This window comes from Lampetra planeri, chromosome 3 (genome assembly GCF_965212315.1).
Source record: "Lampetra planeri chromosome 3, kcLamPlan1.2.h2, whole genome shotgun sequence".
NCBI classification, from domain to species: Eukaryota; Metazoa; Chordata; class Hyperoartia; order Petromyzontiformes; family Petromyzontidae; genus Lampetra; species Lampetra planeri.
Genome location: NC_136109.1, coordinates 26,882,539 through 26,905,272, shown reverse-complemented (window position 1 = coordinate 26,905,272; position 22,734 = coordinate 26,882,539). Strand labels below are relative to the sequence as shown.

The window sequence follows — 22,734 nt, the reverse complement described above, 5'->3', positions numbered from 1 at the left end:
AAATAAATCACGACGTTTCGGGTGCAACACAAGCGTCCATCATCAGGTGGGAAAACATGGTCTGCTGCTGAAGCAGACTGTTTTAAAAAGTTTGAGAATGGGTGTAGCTCAAGGGTTATGAAGAAGTGGCCGGGGCTAATTATGTTAATGTGAGAAATTAGCGTGTAACTGTAAGATAGGAGAGCGGCCTCCTCGACGAGGGCACGGAAGTGGCTATGTGTGTCCTTAACTTGTATTTAAGGGCTTGTCTCTTGGAATTTTGCCTCACTTGATACAGTAAATTTAGCTGTGACGGTCCCACCTGATGACAGAGACTTGTGTTGCCTCCGAAACGTGGTGATTTATAATTTTATTTCTATTATTATTTCTATTATTTAATTTTTATTATTTATTTTTACCTACGTGACTTTACCGAAAAAACCTAAGAGTATGTTGTCCTTCCTCAGCACCTCTGATTAGCACGATTGGCTACGTACGGTGCGAAAAAAGTTCAACATACAACTGGTGTTTATTACGCAGTGATATTTTATGTTATTTCTAAATAAAGATAAACAAAAAAGCATCATAATATTCTTTCTGAATTTAATTACAGCAATCTTGAGGTACTCTATATTAAAGCTTTGATTGTATATTTAAAAGAGCAGAATGAAACCAATGTCATCTGAACAGAAATCAAGAGGAAAGGCAAGGCACACACACACTTTCCTCATTAAAATCGACAAAAATGGCTTTGAATAATTTAACATCTGTTCAGTATCTGTGCATGAAAAGGTTTATTATTGAAGCTTTTTTGCGAATGACACAGAAAGGCTACCGAACGACCAAGGCAGCGTGCCAGGCTTCACTCTTGTGAGCAGAACTCAAAGTAGGAAGATTACATTTCGGTAAATGGCTGTGCATTGGTTCCATATGCAAGCCGCTCGACCGCACGAAAAAACAATGCAGAGTGTGTCCCAAAGCCATATTCGCGAACGTTATCCCGCAACTGTTGGACACACACGGTAAGGTGCTGACGTGCCATGGGAATGTGTTATGCAGTGTTGTGTATCGTGTTTCAACTTAACAAGAGTATTTTTTTTATGTCACTTTATCACGTCTGCAGTTTACTTCAGTGGCGGGGGGGGGGGCTTTACACAATCGATTATATCAACTCTCAACCATTCAGCAACAGCAATGTACAGAGCTAAAGGTCTTTAGTGCCACACATCGCTACACTAAGTTCGTTCATTGGTGTCGTACATTACAATTTGTGTCCTATTTTATTAACAAGGCAAAGTTGGGCCTGCAACTGCCAATTGTGCATAGTTGAGAGGTATCTTAACCAAAGGAAATATAAAGTTACTTTTAGCACAATAGCGCACAATCAGGTTTCCTGGTGCTTGGCTCGGACCCTGCTGGAATTAACCCAGCATACCTGACTGTTCAGTATTCACTTGCCATGCAGCATAGCGCGGGTTTGTACGGGCATGTGTTGTACTTAATAGAGCAGGGGAACGTTATACCCCACTGCACTTTATACACACGCACACGTTTTCAAATGCTTTGAAAATAATACGTGTCGAGAAATAAGCACATGGGAATTGAGTTACTTGTTTACTTTACGAATTGGCAATGTAACAAAATGCAAAGAGAACACATTTACCTGTGCTCTAGCCAAAATACCAAATGTGAAAATAACAAATTAAGTACATAAAAAATTAAATCCCTACCAAACTGCTGTAAGCCAGGCTACTCTGGCAAAGGGAAATTCGTCTGAAAAGGCTCTCACCTGATTGAATAAATCATGTAGTTATGTTGAATGACCTTTAAACAATTAATCTGATCCAGCTGCAATAACCCTCTGTCGTGCGTACATCAGCATTTGAGCAGCATTTGCTTATGCAAAACACAACAGAGCATATTATGTAAACAAGTTTGTGATTTGGGCTGGGAATTTTCTTCGTGCTCAAGCAATGAACACACTCGACCACTGCTCTCGTCAATGTGTTATCACAAGCTGCAAATGCAAGTCAATCAATCACATCTGCAAGAGGAAGATTTTTGTTCAAAATTAAATAAGTAATTACCAAAACTGTGTCTTCAGTGCCATGTAAAGGCTACAAGATGCGTTACACAATGCGAGCCACTCTTTGGAGTTATTGATCAATTCACTAGCACGGACACTTTTACCGCGTGGAATGTGAGCGATCGTAATAAATAGAAACATATAGCCAAGACACGTATTGGGTAGTGTTCAGAAAATGTGTCTTGTAATTGGAGCAAAACAGCTATTTTGTGCAATGCAATTATTGAGATAGGTGAGAAAAATGTAGTGAAATACAACACAAGTGGGGTCGTATACTTCTCAAATAAAATGATGAATTGAACAGAAACATTTTACCCAATGTGGCTTGGCAAGATTCCGCATTGCTCGCAGCACTGCATTGGGATAATGTTTACAAGGTTCACAAACTAGTCACTCACAATGTAAAGTTGCTTCCACCACAGTATTTAATTACATCACTTAATAAAGAGTTTTATTGATGCCAAGAAGAAACGGTTATTGGAGCTGTCACTCATACAGCCCCTGGCACAAAGTCCCAGTCCCAAAATTGGATTGATGCAAAAAATGGCAACTTTTCAGCAAAGGAGACCAACAAGAAGAGCTGCTTTGGACATGGTAGAAGCAAGCTCCAAGGCCACGGGGAGAACGTGGCCGGTGATTTCTGGCATGCCTCACACAGAACATTCCAGAATGAACATCTCCAGGAACATAAATCAGCTTCTGTAATCTCCTCCAGTGCATGCCACGGGACAGTTTTTAGAACAGGTGCACTGAGCTCAACAACATCCTCTGTGCGAGATGTTTGGCACAATGGTCCCCAAAATCAGGAGGGGATGAGCTACAAGTGACCGCTTCTTAAATCTTTCTCATGTGAAAATTACCCCTTGCGAGAGACCTTCAAAGCATTTAAAATCATACGGAGTATGGTTTTTTTACCATCAATACCATTTTCATAGCAGGCAACAGTCTTTAAGGATAATTAAGCTATCAACACTACCTGCTGTTTTTTATATATATATATGAATAGTTTAATGCTGTGTAGCTCTTCTCTATCTTGGTTGTTGTAAATTCAACTCAAATCCCAGAGGATATATTTTTTTTAAGTTTGCTATAGTTAACATTTTAGGACCATCATTACAGATGCTGAGTGGCTGCAGCTTATAAAACTTAGTAATGGTGCTGGAGTGTACATTTCATATCTACGAATGGTGGCAACACATTTGCGGATTCATTTATTCTAAAAAGAAACATATCTTTAGTGCACCATGCATAAAACTAATACTGCATAGTTATTTTTTTCCTGCATTAACCCAAGAAGTAATTTTTTTGATATTACTTTTATTAAAAATGCACATCAGTTCGGGCCAAGATTAACTTCAAGGCAAACCACAGGTTTCCTTTGTGAATTGCACAGGATATGGTTCCACAGCCGTACAATTATCGGCATATTGCATGGCGCTCCCTTGCTACAGTCCTCTGGGAAGTCAGCATGTGCACACATGCATGCATGCATGCTCACACGGACAAACACAGTAACCCTCACATGCAATGCACGGCCTTACTTTCAGCACACCTAAACATAAGGTCAAAAGCGCTATGGAAATGACACATTGACAGGCATCTGTTAGTCATCTACTGGTTGGGTGTACAATACACGGAAAATGCCTTGAACGTACCACATTACAATCAAAGACTTTCTCCGTTTCTTTGAAATACATTTTCAATTTCGACATAACGGGAATCTGTTGCGACAATTGTCGTCATATCGATTATTATAAAAAAAATAGTTCCGATATTTAAGAACAATGTCTAAATAAGTAGATGTACATCTATAGTCCATGAATGGGCAAAGGCTTCCCCCTAGTGGCAAAAAGTGTTTTCTCACCATTAACTTGCTTGACCAAAAATGTACCATGATTGTGCCTGATCTTGACATATCTCTGAAGCTAAGCAGAGCTAAGCATGGTTAGTACTTGGATGGATGACCACCAGAGTGTGCCGGGTGATGCATGCATGAAGCTGTAGGATACCATGAATACACTCATTCATGGTATTGGCCAAATATTCTGAAAAAGGTTCAAAAGTCTCATCAAGGAATTTATGGACGCATAATTGGCATTATTACGAAGTTAAAATCTGTAGGTTGCATTCCATATTGTGCACGCATTCACATTCACAGCGATTGCCACACGGAGACCTATGTCTGGCCTTTTCTCTATTCTATTTAACTTTACTGGGTCACATTTGCATCCCTTAGCTGGTCTTTCTTGCCTGTCAGAAATCATCCGTCACAAGCATCGTAGCACGTGTCCAGGTCAGTCGATTAACTTGACTCTCAATGTTACTGGATAAAAGGGTGTCACAATCACACCGAGTTACAAGCGTAAAGCATTAAGACTATCCAGCTGGGTGGTGCCGTCATTTGCTTATGCGACTCCTAATCAGTGTCGTAAGTTTAATAACATAGCTTGCTGTCAATGTTGCCTCTCATCCTCCGGATTGTGCTGCAGTGCCATACCATTGCTCATTTGCGCAGAAAGATACTTTGACTTGACTTGAGGGTGCACAAAGGTGGCTTTGTCTTATTATGCCGTTTGCATTACACGTCATCTTTTTACATGCGTGCTTAAACTTTTGGAGCCGTGACATAAGGTGTCGACGTTGGATCTCTCAACAGGGCAACCATGGGGAGGGCACCTGTTTTTGCCGAGCATGAGCACCCGCAGCGAGCGAAGGTTGTAGAGCCCCGAGATCTCCTCCAGCTCGTTGGCGTACAGGTCGAGGAAGACAAGGCGGCGGAGGTGGGACAGGTGCTGTGCTCGGCGGATGAGGTTGTGCTGCAGGCTGAGCAGCCGCAGATCCTCCTCGCCATCCAGGATGGGGCACATGGTCAGCCCACGGCTGGGAGGAACGAGCACACATCAGTAAAATAGAGCAGCACCATGTATGTATGCGTACGTGTGTGTGTGTGGGGGGGGGGGGGAGCGGTAGGGGAGTGGTTAGCGTGCTGCACCCTAGTTCAATTTCCACTCATGGCGATCATATGAACTCGCCCTAGGCCTCCCCTTAGTCGACTCAGCCTTAAATAAGTACCTGGTGCAGCGTGTAAACATCACCACTAGGGAGACAAAGGTGCATGGTGTTAGCCACCCACCACCTCGTGTGCCATGCCGGCCCTCATCGGTGCTCGCGAACAGCACTTGCCCAAACAGTCTGTTCAGACTATACGGGGGGGATCTGTTTTGTATGTATGTTGAACCTCTTTTACACCGTACATAGCCAACCGTGCTAATCGGAGGTGCAGGGGAAGGGAAACAAACTAAATACAAAAAGCAGTTCTAAGGAAATTATTTTTCAATCTAGATGATATAAAAGTGCATAGCTCCCGTGGCTCCCAAATATCGAAAGAAAAAGCGTTCCAGATGTCCGCATAAGCGCATCTGAAAGCACACGATGCAGCGACCATCTTTGTTCAATGGCTAGCCAACAGCCACGGCGACTGTAGTTAATGTGATGTTTTATGCTCCTTGATGAGATCAGAAAGGTATTGCGTAGTTCATTTGTGTCAAGCACTTAGTGTCTAATGAGCACGACCCTATAACTAGTGAAAATATAACAACCACAGTCGGCTCTTGTTCTCAAATATTATTTTTGTTACATTCAGCTTGTGTATTGGTTTAAATATAAACCACAAATGGATGGCTACCACTACCAATGCGACATAATCTAGCATTTATTTAACAAATTATTAAACTCTGCTATTTAGAACTAATGGAAGGCCATTTATATGTAAAGTAACTTTTGAAGGTATCATCTTGGCCTTACCTTGTATATCCTTTTGAAAATGCCACTATTTTATTGTTTTATTGTGAAAAGGGCCTCTTACAAAATGTTGTGCTGTTAGAAATAAGATCCATATAATTAATATATCTTAATACTGTGCTCCATACGTAATGGTTGAGGCACATATACTTGTGAAACAAATATTAGGAAGGCATAGAGGGTGGGTAAGTTTGCACTGACACTTGTTACATTATTAATCATGAATGTAAGCATTGGAACATGCCGCAAGAATGTAAACTTGGCAAAAAGTCAAATGTCACGAATATGAAAGATGTAATGTTGATAGTATTTTCCACTTTAGAACGTTGTGTAGTGTAAAACAAAACAAATTTAGAAATGTAAGACTTCATACCTATGAATATAAATGATACCTTCACGTAAAACAATATTTTTTCACGTGCAAATGCAAAGTACTTATATACATATATTTAAATGTTAGACGTGTTCGTAAAAACATGTTTTAATTTCCAGTGGTTAACCACTACATGTGCAGAGAGAGATGTTTTCAATAAAAAAAACATGTGGGACATTCACGATGGCGGTGAAAGTGGTCATCTAAACCATTCGTGTGGGATCGTGGGCATCCACTTCCTTCAAAAGGGCAAGTTCACAGTCCGTCCTTTCTACTTCTAAGGCGTTCACGGTCCAATTGTCAATAAAAGTGTCCTGCGAGTAATTTTAAAAACCCCACATTGCCAGGAAGCCAGTGTTGTCTGCCCTTGGTGGAATTACAGCACCTCCGATCAGCGCGGTTGGCTACGTACAATGCGAAAGACGTTTAACGCACATACACACACGTACTTAGGAGGATTTAGTCCCTGCCTTAGTAATGTAGAATTTCCACTTCTGACTCTGGGCCAATATAGCTCCACCGAATGAATGCTCATTTGAGCAATTTTTTGCTCTGCTTTTTTGGTCCGCAAAGTACATTATACACAAGTTTGAAACCTGTTTTATAAACGTGGTATTATAATTGTTTAATCTATTACGATAAAAGTGCACAAAAGAAACAAATCGAACGTGATTCTGTACTGTATAAAAAAGAATGGTGCTTTTATACATGAATGTTCTCAACAATTGCAAATTATGTTGTTGTATTGCCTGTACAGAGATATACCTGTCAAGGTTGAGTCTCTCTGGGTTGTATGCTCTTTCCTCCACTGTCCGGTACACAATGGGAATTCCAGGCGCGGTGGAAGATTCGGTGAAGATCACACGGTCTCCTAGGAAATGCACATAAAGCATCACCCATGCAGTAGTGCTGAAGTTAAAAGTGTGCAACTACACACAGAGCTTCGTTTGCTCTAAAGCCTCTCAGAGGCCCCTGCAGTATCCCCAAAATATTTCCTTCATGGCTGTGGCAAAGTTGCTAACAAAAATCGATTTGTCCTGTGGATGGGCAGAGATGCTGTCAAGAAGAGGAGACTAGAAGCATGTCTGTAATTTAGTGTGAAAACACTTAAAATATCTCAACCTACTTTGAACAACTTTTACAAAAACTAACAAGGTTACTGTTTGGACAGCAACAATAAGTACTTCTAGAGTGTTTGCTATACCTATTATTATTTTTGCAACATTGCACATCACAAAACAAATCAGTTTCTTATTTCTAGAGAGCATACATTTACACATTTTATTCATAATTACTAACATTTAAAATAATTTGGTTCGCCTATACCCTGTTCTGTTTTTGTTCAAGTGATGTACTTGGGCAGGAGTAGTATTTCGTTGAGGGCTTAAACCTGGCAAGTAGGGCATGCTGGCCTGGCTGCTGTTTGCCTTGGCAGAGCCTGCGCGCTGTGCACCGTGCCGCGACGTGGAGCCCGGGCCCTGGGCCAGTCGGTTGTCAGGAAACACGGCAAAGGTGCTGTGGGCCTCCGTGGGCCTGTGAAGTAACGTGTGATGCGCCGGTACCGACAGGTCGGCCACAAAAGCCGTGGCCGGCACACGCACCTTGCCACGGGACAATCGGCCGTCTGTTGAAAGGACACGGTACATGAGGATGGTAAAAAAATGAACAAGCAATGCGAGCTTCGTATTTTACACAAGAGGCAATCAAGTATCCTCAAGCGGCTCTCTGGTGTCACATGTAGGGATGGGCACCATCTAGGCAGTGTGGCATGCCAGGTGTCTAACCGAGCTTGTAGGGCTGGTGCTGAGTTTCTCTAATCAGCAGCTGCCCATCTGTAGTTGCGCATCGGCCATAGAAGAGCTGGCTCTCCGGGACTTTTGACCCTGCCTGCTGGTCCTTGTTTACCCTGTACTCAGACTGTGTCACAGAAATGAACGCTCACTTAGTAACCAGAAAAACAATCAAACACGGCAAACATCGCAGGCCACTTGTTTGTGAATTTACGTTGTCAAATGTCAATTTATAAAATGTAAATATTGCCACATGGCAAAGTTTAAAGCAGTATTCATAGCTTCAATTAAACACTGCCACAGAAGAGACATTAATAACCATGTTAATTCACTGAACATTGATTCAAGCATATTAAAATAACCAACAATTTCTGTAAAGAAATAAACGAACAAAATATTGAACTCTTTAAATAAAAATTAAATAGTTTTGGTTCATTAGCCTATGTGCTTCTTGGACTATTTCAGAGCAGCATTTAAACATCTTTATTATATGTTACGCCTAAGTCTCAATGTAGGCGTATAAAGAGTGTTTTTTATTATCATAAGAGTTTCTGTAATTACAGAAAACACTACTTGCAGATGTATTCAGTAACATGCATGTCTATGATGTTTCAAAATTGAACAGCACTGCATTGAGGTGAACATACCTGCTGTTTACTTGGAGAAGACAGCCTGTCACTAATCAGGGTCTTGGGTATTATCTGTAGGCCATAGATGTTCACCTAGAGATAACACAACATTGTTAAGCGTTGCAAAATCAAACATCTGACAAGTTGGTACAATTCTATAGAGCTACACATACTCTTGGGGCAGATAGATATCCAAAAAAATTGTTATGTGCTACAATGTGCATCTGATGAATGTGGTGATGAAACTATAGTACGGTCAATTTTCAAGCTGGCTGGAGAATGCAATGGAGCTTGAGTTTCAAACAAATGCATGCCAATGTGGAATACATTTAGAAGCCAAGGTGTCATGGGAAAACTTACAATCCGTTCCATTTTCTCTGGCAACTAAATGCCTAACGGCCAGGCTGTTTATTTTGTTGCCAAATACCTTACATAAGCAAAAGTGTGGCCCTTTCAAATTAAATATTTCAACGACCATTTGTTTTTATTCACCATTGTTTGAAGTCACCAGTACAGTGTATCCATTTTTTACAATGTCCGACCATGTCCATCCAGTGTTTGCTGAGCTGCATTGGCTTCCAGTTGCCAAACAAATACATAAGGTCGCACTCATTACACACAAAGTGCTTGCCGCAAATGAACCACACTACCTTGCTGATCTCATCATGGAGCATAACCCATCATGCAAACTCGGTCATCCTCGCAACAGCTTTTAGCGAACCATAGAACAATGACGGTCACTGCATTTCACTATTTCAGATGCACTTTGGCAGCCGTCTGGAACACTCTTCCTTCCAATATTACAAAGCCACTGGAGCTATGCACTTTTAAATCTTGATTGAAAACTTATTTTTTTTTAACTGCTTTTTGCGTTAAGTTTGTTGTCGTTCCCCAGCACGTCCGATGAGCACGATTGGCTACGTACGGTGTGAAAGAAGTTCAACATACATACATGTCAAAATTTGAGGCTAAAGAAATTCCCTTCATACACCTTTTGGGCCTCTTGGGCTTTGTAGTGAAATATGTTCAAGCAACCCACATTACTGATACATCGTGGATGGGGTGGGCGGCCTTGACTATAGGCTACATAATTTATCATTATTATGCTGATGAAAATGTTATCACCATAAATGCTCTAGGCAAACACAACATGTGGATTGCAGAGCCTAGACCAGCCAACTCAGATCCTCGTTTTGAGGACATCCCTACTGTTTTGGCCACATGGCCACAAGCAGGTACAGCTCCAACATCGAGTGTTTCTTCCACCGTTTACAGTCGACAGGATAGTGTTTGTTGGGGGGGGAGGGGGTGTGGAGGAGATAAAGCAATGCTCCTGCACTACAGAGAATAGTATTGTCTCAACTGCTCATGTTGAATGCTCAACATGAGCAACTTTGCCCGCGGCAGCTGTCATTGTAACGTCAGCCAACATGGCATGAATGTCACGTTTACTTTGGGCACTGCTTGTGTATACAGAAGTGGTGTGTGCAATGCTGTAAAAATTGGCTTTATAAAGTGTCAACAAATAAATCCGTCAAAGGATACTCTACCATTACAACAGTGGCAGCATTTATACGCACGCAACGTATTAACGCAGTGGTACGTAGCTTTTTTTCAAACAACGCAGAAGACGAAATTACCTGGAATGCGTGTGTTATAGGGTACAGACAACAAATCTTGGCGAGGCAGCAGAGGGAAGTGCAGGGAACGCATCTCCCTGGTTTACGTGGGGGACGCGTTCCAGAAAGGTACGACGAATATCGAAACTACGTGAGTCGACAGCGATTTACAGATGAGGTGGACGGGAAGGCTGAGAAAGGGTGGACGGGAAGGCTGAGAAAGGGCGGATGCTGCAGTCAGCGACGCACGTGTGGGTCAAGCCGACACAAATCAGGTAGCGGTGTTAACGAAGTGACAACGTATTTGCGTAAAAAAGAGGTAAGACTGCTCCCCACATTTATGCCCCCCTTCTTCACCATCCCACACTGGGCAGCGTGATGAATATGCTCAAATAACCCCCCCGCCCCTCGCAGAACTGGCAACGACGTGGGGAACCTCTCATCCGGCAGTGGATTAGAGTGTACCGTATTAAAGTAATATATTGCAACGCGAATGTCAAGCTATACTGCGCCGACCACTGCACATGACCAATGCCCTGATTGTACAAGATCCGAACTGGTGACCAAGATAAGGGACACCCAGAACACTCATGGTGGAGTCAGTGAATTCTACACGAACAAAACGTTGGGAAGACGTCACTGCAGACTTGCACTTCATTTATTTCAGCCGCACTGCGTGGGGCAAGCTCCTCCGGAACCGAGGTCACGAGGTGCCTCAAACACAACAGAGGACGACAAATCTTGACTTAAAACTTTCGTGACTGCAGGAATTCATATTCTTGGTTCTTTCGGTAAAGTCACGTAGATAGAAAATAAAAATAATAAAATTAAATTCAAATTTTAAATATTTTTTTATTCATTAAAGTAAAAATATTTTTTCTTTTCATTTTATTATTTTTATTTTCTATACGTGACTTTACCGAAAGAACCAAGAATAAGAGGACAAAAACATGACCAACCCCCCCCCCCCCCCCACAGCTTGGATGGCAGTAGTTGCCCACATTCTGTCCTGCTCAAAGACACCGATGGACAAGCTCACCAAAATAAGCGAACCCCAAAACAGCTCACCAGCGCGTTGAGTTAAACTACCGCAAGCAAAAGCTCGTAAAACAAAACTGCTTGATGAACAATTCAACAAGGCAATGTACACCATAACCGGAACGCCGAAACTGACAGCAACCCCCCGGTTACTTTGCTTGTTCTTAGCGAGAATTATGCCACCAAATACTCGCAGGGATATGCAAACTGCAATAGAGTTGACACGTTTTATTGCCAACAACAAGCTATCCGTCAACCAAGACCTCATCAATATCCCCTCGCCATAACCATAAATAGCATCTGTGTTGACTGCGGCCATGCAACCCAAAATTTCGACCAAATAGCGAGCCACTGGAGTTTGCGCTCATTCATCGGATAAATACCAAAACTACACGAACGCTCTCCTGAAGCCCTCTCTCCCGTCGTGGCTACCAGCACACCTCGACTTTGGCATTTAAACTCATGAACATATCGCCATGCGCGAGAATAGAATTGGTCGAGGTGATGGATGTGTACAGACGCCACGGCATTAGTATCACAGTTTGCGTTGTTTCCGTTGCGCTGTACAACATCGCCTTGTTAATGTTGTGCTCTGTCGCCGAGTATTGCTCGAAGTTGTGTTGCCCCGGTGTTGTCATTCGCCTCCTAGTGTGACATCGCCTTATGCTCTGTAGCACTGAGTTCTGTCCTTTGTATTACAATACAACGCAATGTTGGATGTACAGCACACGACGTCTGAACGCAACGGCATCTCATGTTGCCGTTGTCGTGTAGCCCAACGTTGGGTCATGTGTCTCTTTGTGCTGTGTACGCCTTGTTGTGTCCTCATGTTGCACTCACTGCCTTGTGTTCAATACGTTGAATAGCCTAGAGTTTGTACCCGTGTTGACCAGCGCTCTTTGCTTAGGTTGCCTCATCTTGTTGCCAAGTCTTCTTGCCTCGTGTCGCCTTGCAGCGCTGTTCTGTTTTATCGTGCAGTATTGCCTTACGTTGCTTCCTATGTTGCCTGAACGAATGTTACCTTGTGTCGGCGTATGTTGTTGCAGTGTTATGTAATTTGGTACTGCATTGTGTTACCTTCCGCTGCCTCATGCTGTATAGCCTGGTGTCTAATGTTGCATTGTGTCACTTCGTATCGCTTTGTGCTGCTGCATTGTGTTGTATCCCATTAGTTCATCGTGTATGCCCAATTTGATTTGTTTAATTCAGCGAGAACTCAACAGACGGGGGGGGGAGAGTGGGAGATAGTCCAATTTGCACGAGTAACCTGGGGTCACCAACGTGACGTGTCGCCTTGTGCTGCCCCTTATGCTGTCGTCTAGCGAATCTGTTGTTGCCTTTGTCGCCGCTGCACTGTTTTTGCCTCCCGCTGTTGTGGTGTCCCGTTGTGTCTCGGTTGCGTCGTCTCCCACGTACCGTGCTGGGCACCACGCGAGCCCTCATCTTATTTTGATTCATCTTCCCCGACGCAGTCCCGCGGCCGCCAAGCAGGGCAAAAATGCAATACGGCGCTCGCATTCAACGCCTCACCCGGTAGAAGAAAGCAAAAATAATACCGACCGGCGACATCAGTACGGTTGCAAGCGCACAGCCGCAAAAACGATGATAATGTATCGCTGTAGTAAAACAACATATGGGTTGTGGAAGAATAACAACCCCCCCACCACAGCAATAAAAATATAATAAAATAAGAGAATAAAAGCAGCGAGCAGCCGCCGCGCACGCGCTTTCAGCTTCCGGTGCGACGCCGAACGCTTCCGCGTTGCCAGGGGCAACGGCGAACTTAACTTCCGTAAACAATCCACTACGCGCGCCCACGTGACCGTCGTCGGCTGTCATTGGAGTTCGGATGTCGGCCCCCCACCCACCGCCAACCCCCACCCACCGCCAACCCCCACCCACCGCCAACCCCCACCCACCGCCAACCCCCACCCACCGCCAACCCCCACCCACCGCCAACCCCCACCCACCGCCAACCCCCACCCACCGCCAACCCCCACCCACCGCCAACCCCCACCCACCGCCAACCCCCACCCACCGCCAACCCCCACCCACCGCCAACCCCCACCCACCGCCAACCCCCACCCACCGCCAACCCCCACCCACCGCCAACCCCCACCCACCGCCAACCCCCACCCACCGCCAACCCCCACCCACCGCCACCGCACCCAGCGCCACCCCCCCACCCACCGCCCCCAGCTCCACCCCCCCCACCCACCGCCACCGCCCCCAGCGCCACCCCCCCACCCACCGCCCCGCGAACTCGTTGGGAGACGGACCAATGAGACGCCATCCCGGAAGTCCCTGCGGGCGTTCCGTGTGGCAGCGGTGAGCAAGTTCAAAGTTGAGGCACGTGCCGCTTTCACTGCGCCTTTTACGGGAGGACTATTCAACACTCGCCGTTAAAGGGGTTTTTTTTATCCTTTTTAATTTTTATTTCGAATATTCGGTGCTTTGCTTTAGTTCTCAGATGGCCGAAGCAGCTTCAAGTAACCAATTTGACCCCTGCGGTAAGGTTTCGTCACTCGTAAGTGGCACTGCACTGGACCGCTATGTTGGCTGCACTTCCTACTCGATTTGAGTCTTATTCGCGTGCTGTAATTGATTAAAACAAACATGTCATTGGCATGGTATTGCTGTAAGTCGACAGCTGCGATAGGCTACGTAGGATATATCTTAGACACAGGCTGGTAGACTTGACAATAGCTTGGGGGTCTAGCATAAGAAACATGTGTGAGTGGGGTGTTGTGGCGTTATCAACACCATTGATTAGACGAGATAGGGTTCGTAGATTTTAACAGAGGTGGGACAAAGTCATTGTTATGCAAGTCCAAGTCGAGTCGCAAGTCATCAAATTCATGACTCGAGTCTGACTCGAGTCCAAGTCACATGACTCGAGTCCACATCTCATAGGTGGGACAAAGTCATTGTTATGCAAGTCCAAGTCGAGTCGCAAGTCATCAAATTCATGACTCGAGTCTGACTCGAGTCCAAGTCACATGACTCGAGTCCACACCTCTGGATTTTAATACTGTACTTTGAATGACCAATCCTAAACAAGAAGGCGAGGCTGCAACTTGGCTGTTATTTTATTGGGAGCAAAGTTAATGTCGGCATGCAATACAGTTTTATGGTACTGCAACTCCTCAAAGACGCATACCAATGAAGTTAGAATTGCATTGCTTACGACAGTATTTAGGTGCGTAAACGATTGTAATTGACTGTCAACGTCGTTTCATGGGGCGTGAACTTATTTTGCCGTGTAATGTGTGAACGTATGATTGATCCTTATGGCGGTACCCCGGGGTAACCAATAATAATACAAAATCACCGAGGCAATTTAATATTTTATTTAAGCGACACTATTTTTGTCCAGGGGGTGTACTTAACTCCGCGGCTGGGGTACCAATCAATCCGAAATCGGTGCCACTCCGCGATGTCGAAACGCAGCGAGGACGATTGCGCCGAAACCCTGAACGCTCGTACGCACCGTAGTGGTGGTGCATCGTGTACAGCTCGTCGAGATGAGTCGATAGCCGCATCGCCGACCATCAACCCACTAAGAATGACTGCATCACGGACATTATGCGCCATAAAGTTCAATTCAATGATCTGAGAAGCTCAATCTTAATTTTAGAACTTTCGTGACTGCAGGAATTATTATTTGTTTCTTTCGGTTAAGTCACGTCTAAAGATAAAATAATAAATTAAATAATAGAATACGACGTTTCGATTGCAACACAAGCAATCATCATCAGGTATAATGAAATAGCGACATAAAATCTAACCAGAAAACTATAGACAGACATATTAGCAGACAGATATCACCAAGATACATAGAGAGAGCAACACAGGTAACAGAGAGAGGTGGTCGTCTCTGTGGGGTGGCCTTAAATAGACAGGAGGGCGGACGCAGAGAGAGGGAGGGGGGTTAGAGAAAAAATTAGCATATCAATGAGCGGACAACAAAACGTGGTGCTGCAAGTGCGATGACACGGCAAGCAAGCCTGAAAATCAGGAGAACGACACACTAAAATTAAATAACCTAGTAAAATATCGAAATGTAATGTAATACAACACAGAGGGTCGGTCAACACACAATTAACGCATAGCCTGGTTGATTACGTATTTCAAAGATTGCTAAGTTAGAATTTAAGTGTGAACATTCCAAAGAGAGGACACAGGCAGAGAGAACAAGTAGTCAGAGAGAGAGAAAAAAGAAGATAAGTTTAAAACTTCCCCGTAGAAGTGGTTCAATCTTAATTTTAGAACTTTCGTGACTGCAGGAATTATTATTTGTTTCTTTCGGTTAAGTCACGTCTAAAGATAAAATAATAAATTAAATTATAATAATTCCTGCAGTCACGAAAGTTCTAAAATTAAGATTGAACCACTTCTACAGGGAAGTTTTAAACTTATCTTCGTTTTTCTCTCTCTCTGACTACTTGTTCTCTCTGCCTGTGTCCTCTCTTTGGAATGTTCACACTTAAATTCTAACTTAGCAATCTTTGAAATACGTAATCAACCAGGCTATGCGTTAATTGTGTGTTGACCGACCCTCTGTGTTGTATTACATTACATTTCGATATTTTACTAGGTTATTTAATTTTAGTGTGTCGTTCTCCTGATTTTCAGGCTTGCTTGCCGTGTCATCGCACTTGCAGCACCACGTTTTGTTGTCCGCTCATTGATATGCTAATTTTTTCTCTAACCCCCCTCCCTCTCTCTGCGTCCGCCCTCCTCTGTCTATTTAAGGCCACCCCACAGAGACGACCACCTCTCTCTGTTACCTGTGTTGCTCTCTCTATGTATCTTGGTGATATCTGTCTGCTAATATATCTGTCTATAGTTTTCTGGTTAGATTTTATGTCGCTATTTCATTATACCTGATGATGATTGCTTGTGTTGCAATCGAAACGTCGTATTCTATTATTTAATTTAATTTATTATTTTATCTTTAGACGTGACTTAACCGAAAGAAACAAATAATAATCTGAGAAGCTCTTTTGAATGACCTGTCCGCGTGACAGCACAAAGACATCACGTGACCTGCACGCCCGTAAATACTTCTTATACGATTGACATAACCGATCAACATGGTAGGAGGCTCAATGATTAACATTGCAATTCGCCTTACTGCAAAGAGCTACAGTATAGAGAACACGAGTTGCTGTAACTATGCAAAAAGGGTTCTCAAAAATGTATTGGTCTAACATCTCAAATACAGGATGCTGCATTGTCCATAGTCTCAATGGGGATTTATATAAATATACTGTACACGTTCTGATTTACCTGAATACATGGTATAAATGTGTGTGGAGCCGGTGGTTCAATAAGTCTACACCTCAATCCTAGCAACGGTTTGATTTCTTGTAAAGCACAACATCGGTGGAAAGTGGAATCTGCCACTCTGCTGACCCCTTCCTAGATGTTATTCAGCCTTGAATAAGATGTTATTCAGCCTTGAATAACATCTGGCAAGACAAAGACAGCCGGGTGTGGTACTGACCACACTAACTCTGTCAAGCAAAATTGCCTCGCGTAATAGGTGCTCGCCAACACTACTTCGTGATCTTCCATGTGCCTGTGTGTGTGCGCATGCGACAGAGCACCAGCATATCCGCTACAACCCGCTGCGGGACGAGTGGGTGTTGGTGTCCGCGCACCGCATGCTGCGGCCGTGGCATGGTCAGGTAGAGCACGTGGCAGAGAGCGAGGTGCCACGCAGAGACCCGGCGAACCCGCTCTGCCCGGGCGCCATCCGTGCTCTCGGACAGGTGATCTACCTGGACCCAGTACACCTGGATGCACTTCGCTTATCCCCACACTTGCCCCAATGGAAACGCGGCTTTGCAGAGTTTGAACTTTTTTGTTGCCGTCGCATAGGTTAACCTCTAATTGCAATTCAGTGTTGTCATTTTCTAGATTTGATGTTTTCGTGACTGCAATAAAATGAAAATAACTAAATATTTAGTTATTTTTATAACTAAATATTTAGTTACTTTTATTTTATATTTTTTTTCACGTACGTAACTTTACCGAAAGAACCAAAGAGTATGTTGTCATTTTGTCTCGTTTTAGTGCTTCGTTGTGGGCAGCAGAGGGTAGTGTAGAGGAAAAAATCAATGTGCTGTACCTCATTGCTTAAACTGCTGTGCTCCCCCCACTAACCCACACTGACCATAATGGTGTTTATGTATGTTCATATAACCCCCGCTACTAACACGGCATGGACAGGCCCTCATCCAGCAGTTTAATGAAAAGGCTGATACATTTATATGTTTTGTGGACTACCACTGGTCTGAAGCAGACCCACATGAGTGTTTCAGTTCGCAAACACATCACAGTTCACCATCCCTCATTGATAGCCCACTGGCATGTATATGGGTGCAAAGTTCCCTTGTTTAAAGTGTGCGCTTTTATTATTGCTTTCTCACAGGTAAACCCTGAATATGAAGGCACATTCACGTTTGATAATGATTTCCCAGCCTTGCAGCCTGATGCTCCGAGCCCAGGTAAGGATCAAGCATTTTAAGCACGGCATTTTGTATGTTATATTGCAGACACATCCATTAATGCTTGCACCACACCTTGTGTTCCACAGGCCCAAGTGAGCACCCACTGTTTAGGACAGAGGCTGCCAGAGGCAATTGGTAAGACTTGTAAATTTCACCACAACCTAAAAAAAAAAATGCTTATAGTTGGCTACGTACGGTGCGACAGAAGTTCAACATACAACAACAACCCTGGACATTTGTGTTTTAAAATACTACTAAGACAAACTAGGAGATTGTTTGCTTGCCTTCTTTTAGACTACGTATTTTGTACGTCTTGTTATACTCGATACACGCATCTCTGGCCGTCTATGTGAGATCCAGCTTGTGTCTTTGTCAGACATGGTGTGGCTGAGATGCAGCATACCGTTCGTTGCTTGGTCTCATCATGTTTGTTTTAATGTTGAATAAAACTCCACAAATAAACGTTGGGCATGTGGCTTGGTTCCTCTCGGTTGACCCTGCCCACCAGATTCTCTGTGCTCAAGTTCCTCATGGGTGGAAAGTGAGGCTGAGGGTTCATCAGATCGACCATTAATATAGAGACTTGGGGATGTGAAAGAAGCTTACTTTGGGGACTTTTCAAGGAGGGACCCGAGGGGTTGGCATTGGATGATGCATGCTGCTGCGTGCTGTCTCAATGCCATAATTGCCACTGATCACTAATTAACATTGGTGATATTTCTTCTGAATGAACTCCACAGTAAGGTTATGTGCTTCCACCCGTGGTCTGATGTCACATTGCCACTGATGTCCATTCCTGAGATCCGCGCAGTGATTGACAAGTGGGCAGACATCGTTACAGAACTTGGATCGCAATTTCAGTGGGTACAGGTAAGCACTGCCACGTGGCCCTTCCAGACTCTACTATGTTAAAATAAAATGTAACTTTGTCAATTTAGTTCAAGAAACAGCAACGTGAAATGTTTGTTTCTTTTGTAGATTTTTGAAAACAAAGGAGCTGTAATGGGATGTTCCAACCCTCACCCTCATTGCCAGGTATCAAACATTGCTATTTAATTTGCTAATAAATTAATGATTATCAATGTATCACATTAATATGTACATTATATTTCGATTTAAAGCTTTCGTAACTGCAGGGATTCATATTCTTGGTTATTTCGGTAAAGTCACGTAGAAGGGAAATAATAAAATAATAAAAATAAAACAAAATTCTCACGACCTTTCGATTGCAACACAAGCAATCATCATCAGGTGTGACTTTACCGAAAGAACCAAGAATATGTACATTATAATTACATTTAATTATTCTGGCCCTATTACTGGCTTGACTAATATTAATGGTTGCTTGTTATTGATTCTGGCTGTTGATCAGCATCACTAAAATTGTCACCAAACAGTTTTTGTCATGTGTAATATTTTGATACGAATACCTTAATTTGCAGTGAACCTGTGGTGTGCAGGTGTGGGCGAGCTCCTTTCTGCCCAATGAGGCACGTATAGCAGACAGGACTCAGAAAGACTACTACAATACCAACGGAGTTCCAATGCTCCTACAGTATGCACAGATGGAGGCCGAGAAGAAGGTAAGAACAGCTCTGTGTTGTAAGTGTTTAAAGAACGCTTCTTTTTGACAGGTTTAAAACATTACATGTTTAGGATCAAATAGATCCAGGGTGGACAGGAAAAGTTTGAATGTTCTTTGAAACACACATCTAGTTAAACAAATGCTTGTTGGGGATTGAGAACACGTGTTGGTTTTTAGAGTCTTATGAGAATACCATGACACACATAGGTATTGCTGAATGAAGATCGGGATTGAAAACACACAACCACACCCAACAGCCAACCTCCCCTTTAGTAAAATACCCAGTCATATTCCTGCATGCTAAAAGCACACAAGAGTTTAACACGTTGGCTTTCGCGACCAATATTATCCATAATAGTTTTTTTGGGTTTGATCGCATAAATATATAAATGTGTCGTTAATACCCGCCACCACCCGACACAGCCAACTAGTAAGGGTTGTCACGTAAACAGAACGTCAATTCGTCACTAGTACAGCACACCAGTGTGTTTGAGAGTCAAACTACAAAATTTACAAACTGAGTATGACGTTTCGCCAGTATTTACAACTAGCTTCAGGCGAAACGTCGTACTCAGATTGTAAAAATGTTGTGGCTTAGCTCTCCAACACACCTGTGTGCTGTACTAGTGACAAATTGGCCACGTTCTGTTTACGTGACAACCCTGACTAGTTGGCTGTGTCGGGTGGTGGCGGGTTTTAACGACACATTTATAGATTTACGCAATCTAACCCAAAAATCTCTATCATAGCACACAAGCGGTCCGACCTTGCAGCTATTAATACTGTGGATCATCACAGGAGCGTGTGGTGGTGGAGAACTCAGACTGGCTGGCAGTGGTGCCATACTGGGCCACGTGGCCCTTCCAGACTCTGCTGCTGCCGCGCAGACACGTCCAGCGTTTAACCGACCTCACCGCGTCGGAGAGGGACAGTAAGGCTTGGCGTATGCACCATTGACACAAATGTCCTATGCCACTTCATTCAAGCAATTTTATCTACGCCCTGGCTGATGATGTTTCTGCTTGTCCCTATAAGGTTTGGCAGATGTCATGAAGCGGCTTTTGACGAAGTATGACAACCTCTTTGAGATTTCCTTCCCGTACTCGATGGGATGGCATGGTGAGATGGATTTACTTTATTTGGAACGTATGCACTTACAGAGCAGCACGCTTTTTAACAAACATTTCAGTCTACAATTGAAATTCTGAGTCAATACAGAGCTAATAAAACAGTTATTCTGGCCTTGTGTTACCCTTACAAGGGGTGAATTTGGGACAGCGTGGTGTGTATGTACAACTATATTGCATCATCATTGAAGGTACAATGCTACATTGATTCTATTGGTCTTCTTTTAATGGCCAAATATTCAAATGTTAATTGAAAAAAACAGATAGAGTGTTTCTAAGCAGGTAGGAATTATTGTATGTCAGGTAACAAACCCAACATCTGAGGTTGACGAATATATGTTTTCAAACCCCTGATCGTGGTGACAGGGGCACCGACGGGAGAGTGGCTGACTGAGGGCAACTGCGACCACTGGCAACTGCACGCGCACTACTACCCTCCCCTACTGCGTTCTGCCTCCATCCGCAAGTTCATGGTTGGATACGAAATGCTGGCTCAGGCACAGAGAGATCTCACTCCTGAGCAGGTTTGTGTACCACCGAATGCACAAGACACATTAGAACGATTATTCTTCATGTCAAGCATTACAATTATTTGTAAGTGAAATTTGGCATGAAACTTAATATTTATTGTTTGCAATACAATATTGCTTTGACGCAGGCTGAAAATATAATTGCATTCATGATCATGAGCAAAAATTGCTTTTAGTTAAAAAATAATATGAACAATGCGAATTGTCCAAATTGGCTTAAAAATCCAAAATTGGTAAAATATGTTTATCTTTTTACCTCCTACAATATTTTTCATATACGCTTTCAAGAAATACAGTTATGTCAAGATCTCTGATGAATGGCCATTGACATAAAAGACCATAAATGCAAGTGGCTTATGGAAGCCTTTTATACTTTCAAGTCTTGTTGACACACGTCCACCCTTACTGCATCTTTTCACAGGCAGCTGAACGGCTCAGGAGCCTGCCGAAGGAGCACTACAAGATGAAGAAAGCGCCTTGAAAACCCCATTTCGCTATTCCTGCCCAGGCCATGTGGCTTTAATCTTCAAAAAAAATCACCCTTTCTGAAAGCGTAATTGAAGTGCTATACAAATATATTGACGGTGCTGACTGAATAAAAATCTGAATAAAAATCAGATTTTTTTTTTGTTCTTTGGACATGTCAGGAGTAAATCATGAGATTGTAATATCGTATACATGTACGCATTTATTTCTCCAATTCAACTTTCAAAAGATCTAATAAAGCTATGAACCACTTTGGTGAAAGTGTACCTCTTTGGCTGACTGATGTATTATTGTATTATGTATATGTATTTTCATATGTATTGGCATTTTGTGTAACAAATTCTTGTGTAGCCGATCCATTTTTGTCGTAGTTTTTTTCCCCTATTTTATATTATTTCGGCCTAGGTTTGTGAGAGCTTGGATGAATGCATTAAATTCCACCGAATCAAAAGATTTTTTTACGTAAAAAAAAACCTAAGAATAATGGTATTTGTTGATATTCAGTCTAAATACCTACCCTCAACCCAGGTTATGTGGTTGGGTGATGCATTTAATAAAATGCTAATGCATATCAAATTATTTAAGTTGGTTTTATCTGACTTTTCATAGAATGCACGCACAAATAACAAGCTCCCCTAGCCAGTTGTTAAATGTGGGCCAGGTTCAAAATGAAAAGCATCAGTGGTTACATCGCAAGAACGAGAAATGGCGACGGGTTGTAGAGACCTTCATCCAGCAGTGGATACATCGTAGTTGATTTTCATTTGTAATCGCGCATAGCAGTGTAAATGTACAATACTACATTGATTTATTATATACACAGCATTTAATTGCATCCAAAATACAAGGAAACGTGGAATACTGGACGTGCCCAGTGAAAATGGAACAGAGCACAAATCACACTTGTGTACGTGGCAACAAAGATTCAGACTTACCCAGTTGTTCACCGTAGCAAAAGAGCATGGGTAATTGCAGATGTTAACGCTGACGTGTGGATAACATTTAAAAGACTCAGAATATAGGCGACGTGAACTTCCCTGTCTGCCACTGCTGTTTTGCACTTGCTGCACAGAGTGCATAGAGCCAAGGGTTTGGAGAATAAAGGCAGAGGACGAGCTTTATACACTGCCTTCTCTTTATACTCTGGTTTTCCCTTATTAAATTTGGAGCCAA

The 22,734-nt window shown here is 43.0% G+C and overlaps 2 protein-coding genes across 5 annotated transcripts in view; one reads left to right on the top strand and one right to left on the bottom strand.

The window, feature by feature from the left end:
- Nucleotides 1–13,098, bottom strand: part of LRRC49 (leucine rich repeat containing 49) — a 67,384-nt gene extending 54,286 nt beyond the window's left edge. Inside the window, exons 1-6 of one of the 2 annotated variants that reach the window (XM_078592520.1) lie at nucleotides 12,732–13,098; nucleotides 8,677–8,751; nucleotides 8,024–8,156; nucleotides 7,630–7,863; nucleotides 7,005–7,110; nucleotides 4,742–4,945 (exon numbers count right to left, since the gene is read on the bottom strand). In XM_078592520.1, the coding sequence (XP_078448646.1) occupies nucleotides 4,742–4,945; nucleotides 7,005–7,110; nucleotides 7,630–7,863; nucleotides 8,024–8,156; nucleotides 8,677–8,751; nucleotides 12,732–12,833 (854 nt within the window). In that variant the 5' untranslated portion in view covers nucleotides 12,834–13,098. The remainder of the gene's footprint in view (nucleotides 1–4,741; nucleotides 4,946–7,004; nucleotides 7,111–7,629; nucleotides 7,864–8,023; nucleotides 8,157–8,676; nucleotides 8,752–12,731) is intronic. The other variant, XM_078592521.1, reaches the window with a different exon arrangement.
- A 469-nt stretch (nucleotides 13,099–13,567) lies between these two features.
- GALT (galactose-1-phosphate uridylyltransferase) lies at nucleotides 13,568–21,812 on the top strand. 3 transcript variants are annotated; one of them, XM_078592519.1, is made up of 11 exons: nucleotides 13,568–13,643; nucleotides 16,923–17,092; nucleotides 17,755–17,830; nucleotides 17,920–17,968; nucleotides 18,574–18,703; nucleotides 18,812–18,868; nucleotides 19,294–19,416; nucleotides 20,217–20,349; nucleotides 20,454–20,537; nucleotides 20,912–21,069; nucleotides 21,497–21,812. In XM_078592519.1, the coding sequence occupies exons 2-11, from the start codon at nucleotides 16,985–16,987 to the stop codon at nucleotides 21,554–21,556; spliced, it is 978 nt and encodes a 325-aa protein (XP_078448645.1). In that variant the 5' UTR covers nucleotides 13,568–13,643; nucleotides 16,923–16,984; the 3' UTR covers nucleotides 21,557–21,812. The 3 variants fall into 3 exon arrangements, with proteins under 3 accessions (XP_078448645.1, XP_078448643.1, XP_078448644.1); XM_078592517.1 differs by having other exon boundaries at nucleotides 13,612–13,825; XM_078592518.1 differs by lacking the exon at nucleotides 13,568–13,643 and adding an exon at nucleotides 13,646–13,842.
- The last annotated feature ends 922 nt before the right edge of the window (nucleotides 21,813–22,734 follow it).

Bases quoted from the DNA above. Each gene is read 5' to 3' on its own strand.
- GALT (XM_078592517.1), top strand. From the start codon at position 13,786: ATGGCCGAAGCAGCTTCAAGTAACCAATTTGACCCCTGCG. The intron at 17,969-18,573 runs GTAAGACTTGTA...TGAACTCCACAG, and splicing joins GAGGCTGCCAGAGGCAATTG to TAAGGTTATGTGCTTCCACC. The intron at 21,070-21,496 runs GTTTGTGTACCA...ATCTTTTCACAG, and splicing joins GAGATCTCACTCCTGAGCAG to GCAGCTGAACGGCTCAGGAG.